Source organism: Heterodontus francisci, chromosome 8 (assembly GCF_036365525.1).
Source record: "Heterodontus francisci isolate sHetFra1 chromosome 8, sHetFra1.hap1, whole genome shotgun sequence".
NCBI lineage: Eukaryota > Metazoa > Chordata > Chondrichthyes > Heterodontiformes > Heterodontidae > Heterodontus > Heterodontus francisci.
The window spans coordinates 92,071,152-92,097,243 of NC_090378.1; the positions used below are offsets into that span (position 1 = coordinate 92,071,152).

The 26,092-nt window shown below is 44.8% G+C and overlaps 1 protein-coding gene across 1 annotated transcript in view; it reads right to left on the bottom strand.

The window, feature by feature from the left end:
* cdc73 (cell division cycle 73, Paf1/RNA polymerase II complex component, homolog (S. cerevisiae)) overlaps positions 1 to 26,092 on the bottom strand; it is a 455,163-nt gene that overhangs the window by 360,787 nt on the left and 68,284 nt on the right. The window contains exons 8-9 of the mRNA XM_068037710.1: positions 1,819 to 1,917; positions 1,319 to 1,397 (exon numbers count right to left, since the gene is read on the bottom strand). Coding sequence (XP_067893811.1) covers positions 1,319 to 1,397; positions 1,819 to 1,917 — 178 coding nt within the window. The remainder of the gene's footprint in view (positions 1 to 1,318; positions 1,398 to 1,818; positions 1,918 to 26,092) is intronic.

A 26,092-nucleotide genomic window follows, 5' to 3' on the forward strand; every position in this document is an offset into this window, starting at 1 on the left:
CATGTTGAACTGATTACTCCACATTTCCATCTACCCCCGATAACCTTTCACCCCCTTGCTTATCAAGAGTCTATCTACCTCTGCCTTAAGAATATTCAAAGACTCTGCTTCCACCGCCTTTTAAGGATGAGCATTCTCACGGCCCTCCGAGAGAAAGAATTTCTCCTCAACTCGGTCTTAAATGGGTGAACCCTTATTTTTAAACAGTGACCCCTAGTTCTAGATTCTCCCACAAGGGGAAACATCCTTTCCACATCCACCCTGTCAAGACCCTTCAGGATCTTATATGTTTCAATCAAGTCACCTCTTACTCTTCTAAATTCCAGTGGATACAAGCCTAGCCTGTCCAATCTTTCCTTGTAAGACAGCCCGCCCATTCCAAGTATTAGTCTAGTAAATCTTCTCTGTACTACCTCCTACGCATTTACATCCTATTCCCCTCACGATAAATGATAAAATCTATTAGCTTTCCTAATTACGTGCTGTGCCTGCATACTAACTTTTTGCACTAGGACACCCAGATCCCTCTGCATCTCAGAGCTCCGCAATCTCTCACCATTTAGATAAAATGCTTTTTTTTTTATTCTTCCTGCCAAAGTGGACAATATCACACTTTCCCACATTATACTCCATATGCCAGGTCTTTGCCCACTCACTTAACCTTTCTATATCCCTTTGTAGCCCCCTTATGCCCTCTTCACAAATTACTTTCCTATCTATCTTCGTGTCATCAGCAAATTTAGTCCCTTCATCCAAGTCATTTATATAAACTGTAAAAAGTTGAGGCCCCAGCACAGATCCCTGTGGTACACCACTCGCTACATCTTGCCAACCAGAAAATGACCCATTTATGCCTACTGTTCCCTGTTAGCTAGCCAATCTTCTATCCGTGCCAATACATTACCCCCTGCAACATGAGCTTTTATTTTCTGTAATAACGTTTGATGTGGCACCTTTTCAAATGCCTTCTGGAAATCTAAGTACAATACATCCACCGGTTCCCCTTTATCCACAGCACATGTAATTCCCTCAACTAACTACATTTACCTACACAGTAAAACTTTTGATTACTGCAGCACTTTGTGTTGCAAATTTATATTTTAAAATTTTATTTTGGTTTTAGCTTTTCTGAATAAATTTTACATAAACACAAACAGCATTTCTTTGACCATCACCTTTGCAGTGCTGATCTGCTCAACGCAAGGGCCCAAATATTCCAGGCTGCAAATAAAAATCTGAAAGGTCACTATGCTTTTGCGTTTTTGGGGATCTGAAATTGGGGGGAGTGGAGACACGTTGAGGAATAATGCATATTTACCTTCCTTCTTTGCAAATCTTTCCTGATCATATCTGTTGTATGCTGCTGGAATAGGCTGTTTATTTCGCAGTGCGGGGTCCTATAATACACAAAAATTGAAGCAAGTATTATAAAATTATTTTGAAATGAAATATAAAATTCACAAAAAAGTAGAAGTGGAAGACATTTAATGATTGCTCAGCTCTTACAGCCAAGGACCCACTCAGCAAATGCACAGCCACTTCGACTATTACTTGGATATTAACACGAAAATGCATTTTTATACTTAGACATCTGCCATGACCAACAATAAGTATAAGACAGTTATAGTATAGTGTTGGCTACTTAACCAAATATAAAGGAATTAACTAATCTTTTTGGATACACAAAGGGGTAAGGGGGGGGGGAGTATACATTCTCCAAAACTAAATTCCGATAAACATTAATTCATTCAGTCAAGCACAATTTATTTTGTTCCTCCTTGAAAGGAAGGAGAGAGAATTTTTTTTTTATCATCTTACCGGTTGTATTACGTTTTGTGGGGGTCTCTGTTCTGGTGCTCGTCCTTCTTCCCTGGCTTTTACCGATTGTAAAATTGCAAATATGTTCTTGGAAAAATTCTGAGGGAGGGAAAATGTATAATCAGCACCGGAACTTTAAATTAAACATGAAATACTGTGGCATGACATGCATTTTTCATACAAAACTAGTGCCTGTGAACTTGAAGAATAGTTGACAGAAAAGGTAGTTAACGTTCTGCATAATGAAAAAATAATCTGAACTTCATTATCTTTCAGCACGCTACATGCTGCCATCTTCCATGCACAAGTAAGGAATACCACAATTTAGACAAATTTTTAACCAACAATTTTCAAAATCTCAGAACAGCTGCTGGGTAAATAAATGCATTAAGAGCAGAAATTTTCACAGGAATTAAGGATCTTTATAATCATCACATTTGAATCTGTATGGGAAGATGGTGGTGAGAACAAGTTCAAGGAGATTAGTAGCACAAAGGGGATTTTTTGCAGCTGATTTTGAGAGGATAGTGCTGGCCTCAGAATAAAGCTGGACTCAACAAAAAGAGTTGGATTCAACAGTTCAAACCCATTACATCAATGCTTATCTAAAGTCAGAGAAAAGATCAGCAAGCCATACATAAGTACTTCAGGGATTTTCATGGTCACAGTGAAAATATAACTGTTTTTTCTATTTGTTTTATGAGAGGTGGGCGTCACTGGCCTGGCCAGCATTTATTGCCCATCCTTAATTGCCCATGAGAAGGTGATGGTGAGCTGCCTTCTTGAACCGCTGCAGTCCATGTGGGGTAGGTACACCCACAGTGATATTAGGAAAGCAGTTCCACAATTTTGACCCAGTGACAGTGAAGGAACAGTGATATAGTTCCAAATCAGGATGGTGCGTGGCTTGAAGGGGAACTTCCAGCTGGTGGTGTTCCCACGCATCTGCCGCCCTTGTCCTTCCAGGTGGTGCCTGAGTAGCTTTGGTGCGTTACACCATTTAAACACACCTGTCAAGTAAAGGGCTTCAGTGACCTTTAATTTTACTCACCATAATCACGAGAATCATACTGCTGATAAAAAACTAGACAAGTGTGGAAAGACAGACATCATATATTTACAGGTACATCTCAGGGACGACAGACAAAAAAGGTTAATGAACTATTAATATACTACAACGAGCCATTTGCAGTCACACTGCTAAGACTGAGACAAATACATATGAAAAAATATACACAGGTATGCCAAGCAATGGATTATGTTTAATAGGTTGCTTCATAAAAGTGAAAAGAGGATTTTTTTTTTATTCATTCATGGAATACAGGTGTAGCTGGCTAGGCCAGCATTTATTGCCCATCCCGAATTCCCTCGAGAAGCTGGTGGTGAGCCGCTTTCTTGAACCGCTGCAGTCCATGTGAGGTAGGTACAACCACACAGCTGTTAGGAAGGGAGTTCCAGGATTTTGACCCAGTGACAGTGAAGGAACGGCGATATAGTTCCAAGTCAGGATGGTGTGTGACTTGGAAGGGAACTTGCAGGTGGTGGCATTCCCATGCATTTGCTGCCCTTGTCCTTCTAGGTGGCAGAGGTCGCAGGTTTGGAAGGTGCTGTCGAAGGAGCCTTGGTGCATTGCTACAGTGCAGCTTGTAGATGGTACACACTGCTGCCACCGTGCGTCAGTGGAGGACGGAGTGAATGTTTGTGGGTGGGGTGCCAATCAAGCAGGCTGCTTTGTCCTGGATGATGTCGAGCTTCTTGAGTGTTGTTGGAGCTGCACCCATCGAGGCAAGTGGAGAATATTCCATCACACTCCTGACTTGTGCCTTGTAGATGGTGGACAGGCTTTGGGGAGTCAGGTGACGAGTTACTCGCCGCATGATTCCAAGCCTCTGACCTGCTCTTGTAGCCACGGTATTTATATGGCTACGATGGTTCAGTTTCTGGTCAATGGTAACCCCTAGGATGTTGATAGTGGGGGATTCAGCGATCGTAATGCCATTGAACGTCAAGGGGAGATAGTTAGATTCTCTCTTGTTGGCAATGGTCATTGCCTGGCACTTGGTGTGGCGCAAATGTTACTTGCCACTTATCAGCCCAAGCCTGGACATTGTCCAGGTCTTGCTGCATTTCTACACAGACTGCTTCAGTATTTGAGGAGTCACGAATGGTGAAATGTTCACCATTTGCAATATTGTACAATCAGCAGCGAACATCCCCACTTCTGACCTTATAATTGAAGGAAGATCATCGATGAAGCAGCTGAAGATGGTTGGGCCTAGGACACTACACGGAGGAACTCCTGCAGTGATGTCCTGGTTCTCAGATGATTGACCTCCAACAACCACAACCATCTTTCTTTGTGCTAGGTATGACTCTAACCAGCAGCGAGTTTACCCCCTGATTCCCATTGACTTCAGTTTTGCTAGGGCTCCTTGAAGCCTTACTCGGTCAAATGCTGCCTTGATGTCAAGGGCAGTCACTCTCACCTCACCTCTTGAGATGGGGAGATAATTGGCTGTGTTGGACTTGTCCTGCTTTTTGTGTACAGGACATACCTGGGCAATTTTCCACATTGCAGGGTAGATGCCAGTGTTGTATCTGTACTGGAACAGCTTGGCTTCGGGTGCGGCAAGTTCTAGAGCACAGCTCTTCAGTACTATTGCCGGAATATTGTCAGGGACCATAGCCTTTGCAGTATCCAGTGCCTTCAGTCGTTTCTTGATATCACGCGGAGTGAATCTAATTGGCTGAAGTCTGGCATCTGTGATGCTGGGGACTTCAGGAAGAGATCAAGATGGATCATCAACTTGGCACTTCTGGCTGAAGATTGTTGCAAATGCTTCAGCCTTATCCTTTGCACTGATGTGCTGGACTCCCCCAGCATTGAGGATGGGAATATTTGTGGAGCCACCTCCTCCAGTTATTTGTTTAATTGTCCACCACCATTCACGGCTGGATGTGGCAGGACTGCAGAGCTTAGATCTGATCTGTTGATTATGGGATCACTTAGCTCTGTCTATCGCATGCTGCTTATGCAGTTTGGCACACAGATAGGCCTCTGTTGTAGCTTCACCAGGTTGACACCTCATTTTGAGGTAGGCTTGGTGCTACGCCTGGCATGCCCTCCTGCACTCTTCATTGAACCAGGGTTGGTCTCCTGGCTTGATGGTAATGGTCGAGTGGGGGATATGCCGGGCCATGAGGTTACAGATAGTAGTTGAGTACAATTCTGCTGCCACTGATGGCCCACAGCATTTCATGAATGCCCAGTTTTGCACTGCTAGATCTGTTTGAAATCCATCCCATTTAGCACAGTGGTAGTGCCACACAAAACGATGGAGGGTATCCTCAATGTGAAGGCGGGACTTCGTCTCCACAAGGACTGTGCGGTGGTCACTTCTACCAATACTGTCATGGACAGATGCATCTGCGTCAGGCAGATGGGTGAGGACGAGGTCAAGTATGTTTTTCCCTCTTGTTGGTGCCCTCACCACCTGCTGCAGACCCAGTCTAGCAGCTATATCCTTCAGGACTCGGCCAGCTCGGTCAGCAGTGGTGCTACCGAGTCACTTAGTGATGGACATTGAAGTTCCCCACCCAGAGTACATTTTGCACCCTTGCCACCCTCAGTGCTTTCTCCAAGTTGTGATCAAGATGGAGGAATACTGATTCATCAGCTGAGGGGGGCGGTAGGTGGTAATTAGCAGGTAATTTCCTTGCCCATGTTTGACCTGATGCCATGAGGTAAGTAAAACCCTATCTATTTGGGCCGTTTCTGAACCCGAGACACTACACCTGTATTGTCTCCCACCCGCCCTCCTCCTCTAACCAAAAAAAAGGACTCGGTGGTGTGTAGATAAGGTAAGGCTTTTACTATTACTCTTTTTTTTTTAAATCGTGTGATTGGTAAAAAAACTTTTCGTTCCTTTTTCATTTAACTAAGTTTAAGCTTAAGATTAAAAATGGCAGGAGATCTCAGACCCGTGACATGCTCCTCTTGCTCAATGTGGGAGCTCAGGGACATGGCTGATGTCCCTGACTCCTTCACGTGCAGGAAGTGTGTCCAGCTGCAGCTCTTGTTAGACCGCATGACGGCTCTGGAGCTGCAGATGGACTCACTTTGGAGCATCCGTGATGCTGAGGAGGTCGTGGATAGCACGTTTAGTGAATTGGTCACACCGCAGATTAGGACTGCTAAGGGAGAAAGGGAATGGGTGACCAAAAGGCAGAGAAAGAGCAGGAAGGCAGCGCAGGTGTCCCCTGCGGTCATCTCCCTCCAAAACAGGTATACCGTTTTGGATACTGTTGAGGGAGATGGCTCACCAGGGGAAGGCAGCAGTAGCCAGGTTCATGGCACAGTGGCTGGCTCTGCTGTTCAGAAGGGCGGGAAAAGAGTGGAAGGGCTATAGTCATAGGGGATTCGATTGTAAGGGGAGCAGATAGGCGGTTCTGTGGTCGAAAACGAGACTCCCGCATGGTATGTTGCCTCCCAGGTGTTCGGGTCAGGGATGTCTCAGATCGGCTGCAGAACATTCTGAAAGGGGAGGGTGAACAGCCAGTTGTCGTTGTGCACATAGGCACCAATGATATAGGTAAAAAACGGGATGAGGTCCTACAAGCAGAATTTAAGGAGTTAGGAGCCAAGTTAAAAAGTAGGACCTCAGAGGTAGTAATCTCAGGATTGCTACCAGTGCCACGTGATAGTCAGAGTAGAAATGAAAGAATAGTCAGGATAAATGCGTGGCTTGAGAGATGGTGCAGGAGGGAGGGGTTCAGATTTTTGGGACATTGGGACCGGTTCTGGGGGAGGTGGGACTATTACAAATTGGACGGTCTACACCTGGGCCGGACTGGAACCAATGTCCTTGGGGGTGCTTTTGCTAACGCTGTTGGGGAGGGTTTAAACTAATGTGGCAGGGGGATGGGAACCAAATGAGGTCAGTGGAGAGTAAGGATGTAGTAACTAAAGCCTGTAAGGAACTAGATAATGAAGTCAGCGTGACTAAGGGAAAGAGTAGGCAGGGAGCAGATGATGAAAGCAAAGGGACTGGTGGTCTGAGGTGTATTTGTTTTAATGCAAGAAGTGTAGTAGGTAAGGCAGATGAACTTAGGGCTTGGATTAGTACCTGGGAGTATGATGTTATTGCTATTACTGAGACTTGGTTGAGGGAAGGGCATGATTGGCAACTAAATATCCCAGGATACCGATGCTTCAGGCGGGATAGAGGGGGAGGTAAAAGGGGTGGAGGAGTTGCATTACCAGTCAAAGAGGGTATCACAGCTGTGCTGAAGGAAGGCACTATGGAGGACTCGAGCTGTGAGGCAATATGGGCAGAACTCAGAAATAGGAAGGGTGCGGTAACAATGTTGGGGCTGTACTACAGGCCTCCCAACAGCGAGCGTGAGATAGAGGTACAAATATGTAAACAGGTTATGGAAAGATGTAGGAGCAACAGGGTGGTGGTGATAGGAGATTTTAATTTTCCCAACATTGACTGGGATTCACTTAGTGTTAGAGGTCTAGATGGAGCAGAATTTGTAAGGAGCATCCAGGAGGGTTTTCTAGAGCAGTATGTAAATAGTCCAACTCGGGAAGGGGCCATACTGGACCTGGTGTTGGGAAATGAGCCGGGCCAGGTGGTTGACGTTTCAGTAGGGGACTACTTTAGGAATAGTGATCACAATTCCGTAAGTTTTAGAATACTCATGGACAAAGACGAGAGTGGTCCTAAAGGAAGAGTGCTAAATTGGGGGAAGGCCAACTATAACAAAATTCGGCAGGAGCTGGGGAATGTAGATTGGGAGCAGCTGTTTGAAGGTAAACCACTTTTGATATGTGGGAGGCTTTTAAAGAGAGGTTGATTAGCGTGCAGGAGAGACATGTTCCTGTGAAAATGAGGGGTAGAAATGGCAAGATTAGGGAACCATGGATGACAGGTGAAATTATGAGACTAGCTAAGAGGAAAAAAGAAGCACACATAAGGTCTAGGTGGCTGAAGAAAGACGAAGCTTTGAAAGAATATCGGGATTGTAGGCGCAATCTGAAACGAGGAATTAAGAGGGCTAAAAGGGGTCATGAAATATCTTTAGCAAACAGGGTTAAGGAAAATCCCAAAGCCTTTTATTCATATATAAGGAGCAAGAGGGTAACTAAAGAAAGGATTGGCCCACTCAAGGACAAAGGAGGAAAGTTATGCGTGGAGTCAGAGAAAATGGGTGAGATTCTAAACGAGTACTTTGCATCGGTATTCACCGAGGAGAGGGACATGACGGATGTTGAGGTTAGGGACAGATGTTTGATTACTCTAGGTCAAGTCGGCATAAAGAGGGAGGAAGTGTTGGGTATTCTAAAAGGCATCAAGGTGGACAAGTCCCCAGGTCCGGATGAGATCTATCCCAGGTTTCTGTGGGAAGCGAGAGAGGAAATAGTTGGGGCCTTAACAGATATCTTTGCAACATCCTTAAACACGGTTGAGGTCCCGGAGGACTGGAGAATTGCTAATGTTGTCCCCTTGCTTAAGAAGGGTAGCAGGGAAAATCCAGGTAATTATAGACCGGTGAGCTTGATGTCAGTGGTAGGGAAGCTGCTGGAGAAGATACTGAGGGATAGGATCTATTCCCATCTGGAAAAAAATGGGCTTATCAGTGATAGGCAACATGGTTTTGTGTAGGGAAGGTCATGTCTTACCAACTTAATAGAATTCTTTGAGGAAGTGACAAAGTTGATTGATGAGGGAAGGGCTGTAGATGTCATATACATGGACTTCAGTAAGGCGTTTGATAAGGTTCCCCATGGTAGACTGATGGAGAAAGTGAAGGCGCATGGGGTCCAAGGTGTACTAGCTAGATGGATAAAGAACTGGCTGGGCAACAGGAGAGAGAGAGAAGCAGTGGAAGGGAGTTTCTCAAAATGGAGACGTGTGACCAGTGGTGTTCCACAGGGATCCGTGCTGGGACCATTGTTGTTTGTGATATACATAAATGATTTGGAGGAAAGTATAGGTGGTCTGATTAGCAAGTTTGCAGACGACACTAAGATTGGTGGAGTAGCAGATAGTGAAGGGGACTGTCAGAGAATACAGCAGAATATAGATAGACTGGAGAGTTGGGCAGAGAAATGGCAGATGGAGTTCAATCAGGGCAAATGCGAGGTGATGCATTTTGGAAGATCCAATTCAAGAGTGAACTATACAGTAAATGGAAAAGTCCTGGGGAAAATTGGTGTACAGAGAGATTTGGGTGTTCAGGTCCATTGTTCCCTGAAGGTGGCAACGCAGGTCAATAGAGTGGTCAAGAAGGCATACGGCATGCTTTCCTTCATCGGACAGGGTATTGAGTACAAGAGTTGGCAGGTCATGTTATAGTTGTATAGGACTTTGGTTCGGCCACATTTGGAATACTGCGTGCAGTTCTGGTCGCCACGTTACCAAAAGGATGTGGATGCTTTGGAGAGGGTGCGGAGGAGGTTCACCAGGATGTTGCCTGGTATGGAGGGCGCTAGCTATGAAGAGAAGTTGAGTAGATTAGGATTATTTTCATTAGAAAGACGGAGGTTGAGGGGGGACCTGATTGAGGTGTACAAAATCATGAGAGGTATAGACAGGGTGGATAGCAAGAAGCTTTTTCCCCAGAGTGGGGGATTCAATTACAAGGGGACACGAGTTCAAAGTGAAAGGGGAAAAGTTTAGGGGGGATATGCGTGGAAAGTTCTTTACGCAGAGGGTGGTGGGTGCATGGAACGCATTGCCAGCGGAGGTGGTAGACGCGGGCACGATAGCGTCTTTTAAGATGTATCTAGACAGATACATGAATGGGCAGGAAGTAAAGAGATACAGACCCTTAGAAAATAGGCGACAGGTTTAGATAGAGGATTTGGATCGGCGTAGGCTTGGAGGGCCGAAGGGCCTGTTCCTGTGCTGTAATTTTCTTTGTTCTTTGAGACTTCATGGGGTCCGGAGTCAATGTTGAGGACACCCAAGGCAACTCCCTCCCGACTGTATACCACTGTGCCGCCACCTCTGCTGGGTCTGTCCTGCTTGGGTTACAGGACATACCCAGGGATGGTGATGGCAGTGCCTGGGACATCATTTGTAAAGTATGATTCCATGAGGCTATGTCAGGCTGTTGCTTGACTAGTCTGTGGGTCAGATCTCCCAACTTTGGAACAAACCCCCAGATGTTAGTAAGGAGGACTTTGCAGGGGCGACAGGGCTGGGTTTGCCTTTGTTGTTTCCGGTGATTAGGTCGATGCTGGGTGGTCCGTCTGGTTTCAGTTTTATTGCCTTCATAGCGGTTAGATACAACTGAGTGGCTTGCTAGGAGATTCCAAAGGGCATTTAAGAATCAACCACATTGCTGTGGGTCTGCAGTCACATGTAGGCCAGACAGGTAAGGACAGCAGATTTCCTTCCCTAAAGTACATTTGTGAACCAGATGGGTTTTTACAACAATCGACAATGGTTTCATGGCCATTATTAGAATATCTTTTAATTCCAGAAAAAAGATTTAATTGAATTCAAATTCCACCTTCTGCTGTGCTGGGATTTGAACCCACGTCCCCAGAGAAATACCCTGGGTTACTAGTCCAGTGACAATACCACTATGCCACCGCCTCCCCTGTTGATATGGTAACATGTTTTCAATGGCTCACAACCAAACATCATTTCCTTTAGTATACTATTAACATGGTAGAACAAAAAAACAATTTGAATGTAATGAGACAATTTGACTGGGAAGGTCCATAAGGGGGACGGTAGCGAAGTGGTAATGTTACTGAACTCATAATCTAGAGGCCAGGGCTAATATTCCAGAGACGCGAGTTCAAATTTCACCACGGCAGCTGGTGGAATTTAAATTCAACTAATATATCTGGCGACCATGAAACTATCAGAATGTCATAAAAACCCATCTGGTCGATTAGGGAAGGAAATCTGTCATCCTTACCCGGTCTGGCTTACGTGACACCAGACCCACAGCAATGTGACTGATTCTTAACTGCCCTCTGAAATAGTCTAGCAGGCCACTCAGTTGTATCAAACTGCTAGAGAAGAGTCGAAAAAGAATGTAAGTAGACAGATCACCAAGCATCGACCTCTGCAGCGGAAACAACAAAGGCACACCCTGCCCAGTCGACCATGCAATGTTCTCATTATCAGGGGACTTGTGCCAAAATTGGGAGAGCTGCCCCACTACTAGCCAAGCAACAGCCTCACCGAATCATATCTTACAGCCAATGTCCCAGAGTCCATCGCGAGAGGTGGCGGCACAATGGTATACAGTGGGGACGGAGTGGCCCAGGGATTCCTCAGCATTAACTCTGGACTCCACGGAGTCTCAGGTCAAACATGAGCAAGGAAACCTTCTGCTGCTTACTATCGACTGCTGCCCTCAGCTGATGAATCAGTGCTCCTCCATGTTGAGCACCACTTGGAAGAAGCACTTAGGGCACAGAATGTACTCTGGGTGGGAGATTTCAATCCCCAAGAGTGGCTCAGCAGCATCACTATCGACAGAGCTGGTCATGTCCTGAAGGACATATCTGCCAGACTGGGTCTGCAAAAGGTGGAGGGAACCAACAAGAGGAAAAAACCTACTTGGCCTCACCCTCACCAATCTACCTGTCGAAGATGCATCTGTCCATGACAGTACTGACAAGAGTGACCACCACACAGTCCTTATGGAGACGCATCCCATCTTCACATTGAGGATACCCTCCATTGTGTTGTGTGGCACTGCCACCATGCAAAATGGGATAAATTCAGAACCGATCTAGCAGCTCAAAACTGGGGCATCCATGAGATGCTGTGGGCCATCAGTACTGTGTTCAACCATAATCTGTAACCTCATGCTTCAGAATATCCCACATTCTGCCATTACCATCAAGTCAGGGAACCAACACTGGTTCAATGAGGAGTGCAGGAGATCAGGGCAGGAGAAGCACCAGGCATACCTAAAAATGAGGTGCCAACCTAGTGAAGCTAAACACAAAACTACATGCATGCTAAACAGCAGAAAAAGCATGCGATACAGAGCTAAACAATGCCACAACCAACGGATCAGATCAAAGCTCTGCATTCCAGTCATCAATAGTGATGGACAATTAAACAACAAATAAGAGAGGAGGCTCTACACACATCCCCATCCTCAATGATGGCAGAACACAGCACGTCGGTCCAAAATGCAAGACTGAAGCATTTGTAGCTCTTCAGATAGAAGTGCCATCTCATTCATCCTCCTAAGGGCCCCATAATCATAGATGCCAGTCTTCAGCCAATTTAAATCACTCCATGTAATGAAATGCCTGAAGACACTGGATACAGCAAAGGGTATGGGCTCCAACAACATCCCGGCTACAGTACAGAGACAGTGTCCCTCGCCAATCTGTCTAGTACAGCAACAACACTGGCATCTACCTGAATGTGGATAATCGCCCAAGTATGTCCTTTCCACAATAAGGACAAACCCAATCTGGCCATTTACCGCCCGATCAGTCAACTCTCAATCACCAGCGAAGCTTTGGAAGGTGTCATTGACAGTGCTATCAAGCAGCACTTACGCAGCAACAAACTGCTCACTGATGCTCAGTTTGGGTTCAACCAGGACCACTCGGCTCCAGTCCTCATTACAGCCTTGGTCCGAACATGGACAAAAGAGCTGAACTCCAGAGGCAGCATTTGACTGAATGTGACTTCAAGGAGCTATAGCAAAATTGAAATCAACAAGAATCAGGGGAACAATTCTCTGCTGGTTGGAGTCATACCTAGCACAAAGAAAGCTAGTTGTGGTTGTTGGAGGCCCATCATCTCAGCTTCAGGAAATCACTGCAGGAATTCCCCTAGTCAAGCTGTTCCAGCACAGCGACAACACTGGCATCTACCCAGCAATGCGGAAAATTGCCTAGGTATGTCCTATCCACAAAAAGCAGGACAAGTTCAACCCGGCCAATTACCACCCCAACAGTCTACTCTCAATCATCAGTAAAGTGATGGAAGGTGTCATTGACAGTGCCATCAAGCGGCACTTGCTTCGCAACAACCTGCTCAGAGACGCTCAGTTTGGGTTCTGCCAGGGCCACTCAGCTCCTGACCTCATTACAGCCTTGGTTCAAACATGGACGAAAGAGCTGAATTCAAGAGGTAAGGGGAGAGTGACTGCCCTTGACATCAAGGCAGCATTTGATCGAGTATGGCATCAAGGAGCCCGAGCATAACTGGAATCAATGGGAATCAGGGGGAAAACCCTCCGCTGGTCGGAGTCTTACCTAGCGCAAAGGAAGATGGTTGTGGTTGTTGGAGGTCAATCATCTCATCTCCAGGACATCACTGCAGGAGTTACTCAGGGTAGTGTCCTAGGCTCAACCATCTTCAGCTGCTTCATCAATGACCCTCCTTCAATCAGAAGGTCAGATGTGGGGATGTTCGCTGATGATTGCACAATGTTCAGGACCAATCGCGACTCCTCAGATACTGTAACAGTCTGTGTAGAAATGCAGCAAGACCTGGACAATATCCAGGCTTGGGCTGATAAGTGGCAAGTAACATTCGCCCCACACAAGTGCCAGGCAATGACCATCTCCAACAAGAGAGAATCTAGCCATCTCCCCTCATCAATGGCATTACCATCTCTGAATCCCCCACTATCAACATCCTAGGGGCTACCACTGACCAGAAACTGAACTGGAGTAGCCATATAAAATACTGTGGCTACAAGAATAGGTCAGAGGCTAGGAATCCTACGGCAAGTAACTCACCTCCTGACTTCCCAAAGCCTATCCACCATCTACAAGGCACAAGTCAGGAGTATGATGGAATCCTCTCCACTTGTCTGGATGGGTGCAGCTCCAACAACACTCAAGAAGCTCGACATCATCCAGGACAAAGCAGCCTGCCTGATTGGCACCCCATCCACAAACAAACATTCAGTCCCTCCACCACCAACGCACAGTGGCAGCAGTGTGTACCATCTACAAGATGCACTGCAGCAATGCACCAAAGCTCCTTCGACAGCACCTTCCAAACTAGTGACTTCTACCAACTGGAAGGACAAGGGCAGCAAATGCATGGGGACACCACCACCTGCAAGTTCCCCTCCAAGTGACACACCATCCTGACTTGGAACTATATCACCGTTCCTTCACTGTCACTGGGTCAAAATCCTAAAACTTCCTCCCTAACAGCACTGTGGGTGTACCTACCTCACATGGACTGCAGCGGTTCAAGAAAGCAACTCACCACCACCTTCTCGAGGGCAATTAGGGATGGGCAATAAATGCTGGCCTAGCCAGCGGCGCCCACATCCCATGAATGAATTTTTTAAAAAACTGAACTGGCCCAGCCATATAAATACTGTGGCTACAAGAGCAGGTCAGAGGCTGGGAATTTTGTGGGAAGTAACTCATCTCCTTACTCCCCAAATCCTGCCCATCCCGAATTGCCCTTGTACAAGGCACAAGTGAAGAGTGCGATAAAGTACTCTCCACTTGCCTGGAAAAGCGTAGCTCCAACATTACTCAAGAAGCTCGACTCCATCCAGAACAAAGCAGCCCACTTCATCAGCATCCCACCCATCAACTTAAACATTCACTATCTCCACCAACAGTGCACAATGGTTGCAGTGGTACCATCAACAAGATGCCCTACAGCAACATGCCAAGGCTTCTTCGACAGCACCTTCTAAACCCACGACCTCAACCCCCTAGAAGGACAAGGACAGAAGGCGCATGGGAATGTCACCACTTGCACGATCCCCTCCAAGTTTTACACCATCCTGAACTAGAACTATGTGGCCAATCGTCACTGTCGCTGGGTCAAAAACCTGAAACTCCCTCCCCAACAGCACTGTGTGTGTACCTACACCACATGGACTAAAGCAGTTCAGGAAGGTGGCTCAGCACCTTTTCATGGGCAATTTGGGATGGGCAACAAGTGCTGGCCTTGTCAGCAATGATCACATTCCATGAAATAAATAAAAAAGTCATTCAATCCTCCTCACATAACCCACAATTCTCCTTGCTCAACTACCCAGTTCAAATTGAAGGTAAATTTATCATTTACCTTTAACAGAAATTTAAAGCGCTCAAGTGGTTCATGAATGCAATTGGTAAACTTAATATATGACTGCTTCTCAACTTACTAAGTCAAAGAAACCAGAGGTGATCCACATCCTGATCTGGTAATATCCAGGTAAGATAATGGAAATCACGGCATCATTGGGGGAATAGTGGCTATGGAATGATCGAGTTCATGAAGATCGCAGATTTAGAAAAACTTTAGACTAGGAGCCAAGTATGTAATTTTTAAATGGTCAACAAAGAAAATGAGGGAACTTAAGCAAATTAACTGGGTTGTTCTATCGCACTTCAGCAGGGGACAAGTACAATAGCTTTAAAGATACAATGCTGAGGATTGGGAGAAATACACTCAGAATCAACAGCGCAGAAAAAGCAAACCTGATCCTAAATGGATTAACAAATTAAACCAGAAGCGTTGGACAAGAACAACTACAAGTCCTGCTGGGAAAAAGGTGAACACTCGGATAAATATAAAAACAGACAAAAACATATTAAAATGATAACCAGAGGAGCAGAGAGGTAAAGACGAATATGTAACAAAAAAAGCACAGCTTTATTGATAAGTAAAGCAAATCAGTAAGATATTCTTTCAGCATTCTAACAGTGAGAGGATAGAGAAGAAAAGTCTAAAAGACACCAATGGAGCTGAAACCTGGGATAAATTAACAATGATTACTGTTACAATTTGAGTATCCTTCAGACAGGTTTTCTCCTGCCCAGTAGAAAAGGTTACTTCCATGGGCAAGCATGTAAAATAATTCCAGGAGTGATGAATAAACCACTGATGCTGTTTGTAAGCTTACTTAAAGTAATGTAAAGTGCCTACATCTCCTGCTCTGGTGACTGATGGACAAGCAACATTGACTATATATCAGGCAATAAATTACAAATCAAGTTAATGAAAATTAAACAGAACAAAGAGCAAGGGCAAATTTCACTAGCAAAACAATGCTCACTTCAAAAATAAGTGTTTTGAAACTTTGATAATTGACATTACCTGGAATAGAAGCCTGCAAGGAAAGGTTTATGCATCAACTCAGATAGTGGGTGCTCCAGTGGCCCCCAACAAAGCAGAAAATTTTGATATAGAATTTCCCCTCCTTACTTTGAAAACCAACCGTCCCCAGACAATCAAGTGTCTCTTACAAATAAATGCAGCTATTAATCACTGCAATTCAAAGGCATCAGTTTGTTGGATAGGTTTCCCATATAAAAATAACTCACACCATAAGAGCGGTTTTCCTCCCCAGTAGATTTGCATTCACAAAAGGATTAGCTCTTTTTCACAGCAAGGTAATCAATGTCTGTATTACTAGCTATGTGGACTTAGCAACTAATTCTCCTTAAGCTACCCACCTCAACAGAGGTAGCTCACCTGCTTTTTTAAAACTTCAGCACAAGGCAAATAATGTGTACTTCAGCTATACGCACATGCAGTTTGTTTCCAGCAAACATTTATCGGGTTGAAGTGGCCAACAAACAGAGTCATTAAGGTACAAAAGGAGGTCATTCAGCCCATCACGTCAGTGCTGGCTCCCTGTAGAACAATTCCTCCACTATATCCCTGCAGCCCCGCAAGTTAATTTCTCTCAAGTGCCCATCAAATTTCCCTTTGAAATCTTTCATCGTCTCCGCTTCCATTACCCTCTTCGGCAGCAGGTTCCAGGTCTTTAACATTTGCTGTGTAAAAAAAGTTCTTCCTCACATCTCCCCTGTAGCTCTTATCCAAAATATGAAATCTGTGTCCCCTAGTCATACGAACTATCAGCGGGAGTAGGCCACTTGGCCCCTCGAGCCTGCTCCGATGTTCAATAAGATCATGCAGATCTGACTGTAACCTCAACTCCACATCCCTGCCAACCTACAATAACCTTTCACCCCCTTGCTTATCAAGGATCTATCTAACTCTGCCTTAAAAATATTCAAAGACTCCGCTTCCACCACCTTTTGAGGAAGCGTTTCAAAGACTCACGATCCTCAGAGAAAAAATTTCTCCATCTCAATCTAAAAATAAGGGGTCGCCCATTTAAAAGAGTGACCCCTAGTTCTAGATTCTACCACAAGAGGAAACATCCTTTCCACATCCACCCAGTCAAGATCCCTCAAGATCTCGTGTTTCAATCAAGTCGCCTCTTACTGTTCTAAACTCCAGCGGATACGAGCCTAGCCTGTACAACCTTTCCTCTCATGACAACCTGCCCATTCCAGGTATCAGTCCAGTAAACCTTCTCTGAACTACTTCCAACGCATTTACATCCTTCCTTAAATAAGGAAACCAATACTATACACAGTACTCCAGACGTAATTTCACAAATGCCCTGTATAATTGAAGCATAACCTCCCTACTTTTGTATTCAATTCCCCTCGCAATAAACATTCTATAAGCTTTCTTAATTACTTGCTGAACCTGCATGCTAACCTTTTGCGATTCATGCACTAGGACACCCAGATCCCTCTGCATCTGAGCTTTGCAATCTCTCACCACTGTACCATTGTCCTTGTACCATTAGAAAACGGGAACAGTTTTTCTTTGTCTACCTTATCAAAACTTGTCAATCTTGTACACCTCTATAAAATGCCCCCTCAATCTCCTTTGATCCAAGGAGAACAGACCCAGCTTCTCCAACCTAAACTTGGAGCTAAAATCCCTCATCCCTGGAACCATTCTGGTAAATCTCCTCTGCACTCTCCTAAGGACTCTCATATGCTTTTTCAAGTGTGGTGACCAGAACTGGATACAATACTCTAGTTGTGGTCTAAGTAGAGCTTAATAAAGGGTTCGACATAACTTCCCTGCTTTTGTACTCAATTAATGTATTTATGAAGCCAAAGATCCCGTATGCTTTGCTAACTACTCCTAATATGTGCTACCACCTTCAACGATTTATGCATATGAACACCCAGGTTCCTCCGTCCCCGCGCACATTTTAGAACTGTGCCATTAAGTATGTATTACCTCTCCCTACTCCTTCTGCTAAAATGCATCTCTCACTTCTCTGTATTAAATTCCACCTGCCACTTGCCTGCCCATCTGTGTCCTGTTGAAGTCAATTAGTATCATCCTCATCATTTGCCACATCTCCAAGTTGTGGCAAATTTTGAAATATTATTCTGTAGTAATATCCAAGTCATTTATATATATCAAAAAAGCACTGACCCTTGGGGAAACACCACCGTCTACCATCCTCCAGACTGAAAAACAACCACTTACCATGACTCAATGTTTTCTGTCCTAATGCCAATGTTTTATCCAAGCTAATGGCACAGTGGCGCAGTGGTTAGCACCGCAGCTTCACAGCTCCAGCGACCCGGGTTCAATTCCGGGTACTGCCTGTGTGGAGTTTGCAAGTTCTCCCTGTGTCTCTGTGGGTTTCCTCCGGGTGCTCCGGTTTCCTCCCACATGCCAAAGACTTGCAGGTTGATACGTAAATTGGTCATTATAAATTGCCCCTAGTATAGGTAGGTGGTAGAGAAATATAGGGACAGGTGGGGATGTGGTAGGAATATGGAATTAGCGTAGGATTAGTATAAATGGGTGGTTGATGGTCAGCACAGACTCGGTGGGCCGAAGGGCCTGTTTCAGTGCTGTATCTCTAAACTGAACCCGACCTTCCTATTCCATGAGCCTCAATTTCGTTAACTAACTTTTATGTGGTACCTTGTCAAATGGCTTCCTAAAATCCATATAAACATCCACTGCATTCCCTTCATCAACCTTCTGTTACTTGATTAAAAAAATTAATTAGATTAGTCAAGCATGATCTGCCTTTCACAAATCCATGCTGGTTCTCCTTCATGAACTCAAATCTCTCCAAGTGCCTGCTGATTATTTTTCCCGATTATTGTTTCGAAAACCTTATCCACCACTGATATTAAATTGACTGGCCTGTAGTTACTAGGAATATCCTTACATACATCCTTCCTTGAATAAGGGCGTCACATTGGCCACTCTCCAATCCTATGGCACCTCCCTCACATATAGCGAAGACTGGAAGATTGTGGCAAGCCCTTTTGCTATCTCCACCCCCACTTCCTTTAACCTGGGTCCAAGCAATCGAGACCAGGTGACTTATCCACTCTAGGCATAGCCAACCTTTCCAGAACATCTTGCCTATCAATTTTCAACCCATCCATTACCTCTAACATCTCCACTTCTACTGATATTTTGTCAGCATCTTCTTCCTTAGTAATGAGTACTTTGTATCGATGTTTTAAGTAGTTTAGCCATGCCCTGCACCTCCAAGCATATATCGCCCTCTTTGTCCTAGTATAACTAAAGCATAACCTCCCTACTTTCATATTCAATTTCCCTCGCAATAAATAACATTTTATTGGCTTTCCTAATTACTTGCTGTACCTGCATACTAACCTTTTACGATTCATGCACTAAGATACCCAGACTCCTCTGCATCTCAGAGCTCTGCAATCTATCATTTTGATAATATGCTTCTTTTTTTACTCTTCTTGCCAAAATGGACAATTTCACATTTTCCCACATTATACTCCATTTGCCAGGTCTTTGCCCACTCACTTAACCTATCTATATCTCTTTATAGCCTCATGTCCTCTTCACCAGTTACTTTCCTATCTTTGTGTCATCAGCAAATTTAGAAACCATATCTTCGATCCCTTCATCCAGATCATATATATAAATGGTTAAAAAGTTGAGGCCTGTAGCACACCACTCGTTACCTCTTGCCAACCAGAAAATGAACCATTTATGCCTGTTCTGTTTCCTGTTAGCTAGTCAATCTTCTACCCATGCCAAAATGTTACCCCCTACACCATGAGCTTTTATTTTCCACAATAACCTTTGATGTGACCTTATCAAATGCCTTCTGGAAATCTAAGTACAGTACATCCACCAGTTCCCCTTTATCCACAGCACATGTTACTTCTTCAAAGAACTCCAACAAATTGGCTAAATATGATTTCCCTTTCACAAAACCATGTTGACTCTGCCTGAATACCTTGAATTTTTCGAAATGCCCTGCTAGAACGTCTTTAAATAACTTCCAACATTTTCCCTACGACAGATGTTAAGCTAACTGCCTGTAGCTTTCTGTCTCCCTCCCTTTCTGAATAAAGGAGTTACATTGGCTATTTTCCAATCTCATGGAACCTTCCCCGAATCTAGGGAATTTTGGAAAATCAAAACCAATGCATCAACTATCTCACTAACTTCCTTTAATACCCGAGAATGAAGTCCATCAGGACCTGGAGACTTGACAGACCAGAGCTCCAACAATTTGCTCAGTACCACGTCCCTGGTGATTGTAATTTTCTTAAATTCCTCCCTCCCTTCCATTTCCTGACTTACAGCTATGTCCGGGATGTTACTTGTATCTTCTGGAGCCTGTTTAGAGCGACTCGAGCAAAGACTTTCCCCACTATGCTGAGCAGGGAGGTTCCACGGTAGTTGTTGCAGTCACCGCGGTCACCTTTGTTTTTATAGAGGGTGATGATATTGGCATCGCGCATGTCCTGGGGTACTGCTCCCTCGTCCCAGCACAGGCATAGCAGTTCATGTAGTGCTGAGAGTATAGCAGGCTTGGCACTCTTGATTATTTCAGGGGTAATGCTGTCCTTCCCAGGGGCTTTTCTGCTGGCTAGAGAATCAATGGCATCACTGAGTTCCGATTTGGTTGGCTGTATGTCCAGCTCATCCATGACTGGTAGAGGCTGGGCTGCATTGAGGGCAGTCTCCGTGACAACATTCTCCCTGGAGTACAGTTCTAGGTAGTGCTCAACCCAGCGGTCCATTTGTTTGCGTTGGTCAGTGATTATGTCCCCTGATTTAGATTTGAGGGGGGTGATCTTCTTGATGGTTGGCCCAAGAGCTCTCTTAATACCATCATACATTCCTCTGATGTTTCCGGTGTCTGAGGCCAGCTAAATATGACTGCATAGGTTTTACCAGTAGTCGTTTGCGCAGCGCCTGGCTGTTCTTTGTGCAGTACTTCTGGCTGCTTTAAGTGCTACCGATGTTAACTCGCTGGGGGCTTTCTTGTAGTTCAACAGTGCAATGCGCTTAGCAGCTATGACAGGTTCCAGCTCTTCATTATGAGATTGAAACCAGTCTGCATTTCTCTTCGCACTTTTGCCGTAGGTGGTCAAAGCTGACTCATAGATGGCATCTCTGATGTGGGCCCACTTGGTCTCAGCATCCTTTGTGGGAGCGTTTTGAAGGGCTGTTACAAAGATTTCTAAATTCACTTGTAACAGCTGTGGGTGAGAAATTCTGTTCGTGTTGATGCGCGGGTGGCCCTTCTGCTTGGAATGATGCAACTTCTTTGGTCTGAGTCTAACCTTGCTGCACCAGGGAGTGGTCGGTGTCGCAGTCCGCACTGTGGAAGCTGCGTGTGATTTGAACACTGTTTAAGGCGGCTTGCCTTGTGACAATGAGGTCTAGCTGGTGCCAACGACGCGATCTTGGGTGTCTCCATGAAACCTGGTGACAGGATTTAGTGTGAAAGAACGAGTTGGTGATGCAGAGGTTATGATAGGTACACAACTCAAGCAGTCTCTGCCCGTTCTCATTCATCTACCCTGAGCGCATCTACCCTGAGGCACAGTGTGGCTTTCGTGCAGAGAGATCGACCGTTGACATGCTGTTCTCCCTTCGTCAGATACAGGAGAAATGCCGCTAACAAGAGATGCCCCTCTACATTGCTTTCATTGATCTCACCAAAGCCTTTGACCTCGTCAGCAGAATTGGTCTCTTCAGACTACTAGAAAAGATTGGATGCCCACCAAATCTACTAAGTATCATCACCTCATTCCATGACAATATGAAAGGCACAATTCAACATGGCAGCACCTCATCAGACCTCTTTCCTATCCTGAGGGGCGTGAAACAGGGCTGTATTCTCGCACCCACACTTTTTGAGATTTTCTTCTCCCTGCTGCTTTCACATGCGTTCAAGTCCTCTGAAGAAGGAATTTTCCTCCACACAAGATCAGGGGGAAGGTTGTTCAACCTTGCCCGTCTAAGAGCAAAGACGAAAGTACGGAAAGTCCTCATCAGGGAACTCCTCTTTGCTGATGATGCTGCTTTAACATCTCACACTGAAGATTGTCTGCAGAGTCTCATCGACAGGTTTGCGGCTGCCTGCAATGAATTTGGCCTAACCATCAGCCTCAAGAAAACGAACATCATGGGGAAGGACGTCAGAAATGCTCCATCCATCAATATTGGTGACCACGCTCTGGAAGTGGTTCAAGAGTTCACCTACCTAGGCTCAACTATCACCAGTAACCTGTCTCTCGATGCAGAAATCAACAAGCGCATGGGAAAGGCTTCCACTGCTATGTCCAGACTGGCCAAGAGAGTGTGGGAAAATGGCACACTGACACGGAACACAAAAGTCTGAGTGTATCAAGCCTGTGTCCTCAGTACCTTGCTCTATGGCAGCGAGGCCTGGACAACGTATGTCAGCCAAGAGCGACGTCTCAATTCATTCCATCTTCGCTGCCTCTGGAGAATACTTGGCATCAGGTGGCAGGACCGTATCTCCAACACAGAAGTCCTCGAGGCAGCCAACATCCCCAGCTTGTACACACTACTGAGTCAGCGATGCTTGAGATGGCTTGGCCATGTGAGCCGCATGGAAGATGGCAGGATCCCCAAAGACACATTGTACAGCGAGCTCGCCACAGGTATCAGACCCACTGGCCGTCCATGTCTCCGCTTTAAAGACGTCTGCAAACGCGACATGAAGTCCTGTGACATTGATCACAAGTCGTGGGAGTCAGTTGCCAGCGTTCGCCAGAGCTGGCGGGCAGCCATAAAGGCGGGGCTAAAGTGTGGAGAGTCGAAGAAACTTAGCAGTTGGCAGGAAAGAAGACAGAGGCGCAAGGGGAGAGCCAACTGTGTAACAGCCCAGACAAACAAATTTTCCTGCAGCACCTGTGGAAGAGCCTGTCACTCTAGAATTGGCCTTTATAGCCACTCCAGGCGCTGCTCCACACACCACTGACCACCTCCAGGCGCTTACCCATTGTTTCTCGAGATAAGGAGGCCAAAGACGACTTGTATCTTCTATGGTTAAGACCGATGCAAAGCACCTGTTCAATTCATCTGCCATCTACTGCGAGGGGAATTGAATACAAAAGTAGGGAGATTATGCTTCAGCTATACAGGGCATTGGTGAGACTGGGAGTACTAAGTACAGTATTGATCTGATTTAAGGAAGGATGTAAATGCGTAGGAAGCAGTACAGAGAAGGTTTACTAGACTAATACCTGGAATGGGCGGACTGTCTTACAAGGAAAGATTGGACAGGGTAGGCTCGCATCCGGTGGAATTTAGAACAGTAAGAGGCGACTTGATTGAAACATACAAGATCCTGAGGGGTCTTGACAGGGTGGATGTGGAAAGGATGTTTCCCCTCGTGAAAGAATCTAGAACTGGGGTCACTGTTTAAAAATAAGGGGTCGCCCGTTTAAGACAGAGATGAGGAATCTTTTCTCTCAGACGGTCATGAGTCTTTGCAATTCTCTTTCTCAAAAGGCAGTGGAAGCAGTCTTGGAATATTTTCAAGGCAGAGATAGATAGATTCTTGATAAGCAAGGGGGTGGAAGGTTATTGGGGGTAGGTGGAAATGTGGAGTAATCAGTTCAACCATGAACTTTTTGAATGGCGGAGAAGGTGCGAGTGGCCTACTCCTGCTCCTAATTCGTATGTTATTAATTCCACAGTCTCACTTTCTGTAGGACCAACGCTTACTTTGTTCACTTTTTTCTTTTTTAAATATCTATAGAAACTTACTATGTCTTTATATTTCTCACAGCTTTCTCTCATTCTCTAATTTTTCCCTCCTTATTAATCTTTTAGTTATACTTTTCTGCTTTTTACCTCTTTCCAGCCTTTTAACCAATTATCTCCTTTCATTCTGCCTTTATCTCCGTTGACGAGATCACTTATCGTGCTCTGTCCTAACAAAAAAGGTTACATCGAGTCTACAGCACAGCAATAGACCATTCGGTCCAACACTGGCCTAGGCTTTAACGTTCCACCCAAGCTTCCCCCACCCCCCCCCCTCCCCCCACACCCCTCTATTTAACTCCAATATTTATTTATTTAGAGATACAGCACTGAAATAGGCCCTTCGGCCCACCTTGTCTGTGTCGACCAACAACCACCCATTTATCCTAACCTTACAGTAATCCCATATTCCCTACCACCTCCCTACACTAGGGGCAATTTACAATGGCCAATTTACCTATCACCTGCAAGTCTTTGGCTGTGGGACTTGCCCCAGTAGTAGAACGTACACTCCTTTCTCCCTCATTTGCTTATCTAGCTTCCCATTCAACGCATTTATGCTATTTGCCTCAACTATGCCTTGTGATCGCGCATTCCACATTCTTACCACTCTTTTGGTAAAGGATTTTGTCTTCAATTCTTTATTGGATCTATTGTTGACCAACTAATATTTATGGCCTCTAGTTCTGGAGTCCTCACAAGCAGAAACAATCTCTACATGTACCCTATCAAACCCCTTCATTACCTACACGACTTCTATCAGGTCTCCCTTCAGCCTTTTCTTTTCTATAGGCAAGCATTCCAGCCTGTTCATCCTTTCCAGATAGGTATAAACTCTCAGTTGTGGTCTCATTCTTGAAAATCATTTTTTACATTCTTTCCAGTACCTTGATGTCTTTTTTTACAATATGGTAACTGGAACTGCACACGGTAGTCCAAATATGGTTTAACCAAGGTTCAATACATGTGTAACGTAACTCCTCTGCTTTTCAATTCCACCCCTCTAGAAATGAACCCCAGTGCTTGGTTTGCTATATTTTTTTTTTTAAATATAAAAATTACCATATTAACCACCTTTGAGGTTGCAACTTTAATGTCCACCCATCTTTTCCCTTTATAGATAGATACTGCAGCCCCATAGTACATTTGTAGTAGTATCTGTTTTTATCCCAGATTTCCAGAATTTGCAATTTCTATTTGTGTTCCAGCCACGTATTTATTCAACTGCAATTGGTTAAGGGAAAGCCAGTTTCATTGAGCAAAATTGTTTCAGAATTATCAATTACTTCCTGAATCAGAATTCAAAATGCTGGTGTTCCCAAAGGCCCTGGAACCCATCTCTACATGGAGAGATATTATGTTTCACACTGCAGTGCCGCCAAACCCTAGCACCCATCTCAAATTTACCCCTCTGCGGTGCTTCTGAAAACCAAGACTCAACCCAGTGCTACCAAACTCCAGGACCTCGGTCCTATGCTATACTGCAAACTCCCAATATCCTCCTCACATGCTGCTAAGCCCCTGACACTCCTCCAAACTGCTGTTAAACCAAAAGACAGGTACCACTCCAGGGCTACCAAACACTCGAGTTTAGTCACCGTAAATCAGTAACCAACATTTTGTGATAGAAGGCAGAATACCACTTTCCTTATAAACAGTACCTCCTCTAACTCAGTTAGCAACGCCATGGGAAATGTGCTAAAATATAAATTTTTTGAAACAGTGCATACTTCTGTCAGCAAGAAACTTGATCAGTTACGTTCATATATCTCCTGACTCACCATGCACACTGAGATCAACATAAAACTGTACAATAGACACTTTGCATGCAGCCTTGCAACTCGGATATCAGGGAACTGTGATGACAGTTAACATGAAATGACTTTTAGCTAGTATCTGACTGGTATATTAAAAAAGTCAATGTATTGTAGAAACTTCAAACCAAGTAGAAACCCCAAACATAAGCTTAAACTGATCCTATCATGCTTTGAGCAGCCAGGCAGAGCAAATACAAAAAAAATGAATTTGCAATAGGAGGCTTGGGACTGTGGGTTAGGCAGTGAGAGATAGCAAGTGAGGAATAGCAGTGTGCCATGCCAAAACATCCCATCTCCCACAAACTATAGTTATACTTAAGGATACTTCAAGGAAAACAAACTTAAGTATCAATTTTGGTTTTGACACAGGAGAGGGAGCCACTGCAACAAATCTCTTATCAAAACAAATTGTAGAGTACTACCCAATTTCAGTCACAGGGTGGTGCTATGCAATACTTACAGGCACTTGAAACCCAGGCTTCTGCCCGAACATACCAAAAAGCAGATTATTCACTAGCCGGCTCCACCAAGCCGGAATGACTCAGATTTAAAGAGGCAATTGGGGGAAGGAAAGAAATCTTCCAACCTTTCAACAGATCTTCCATGGTGAAGTTAAGATAT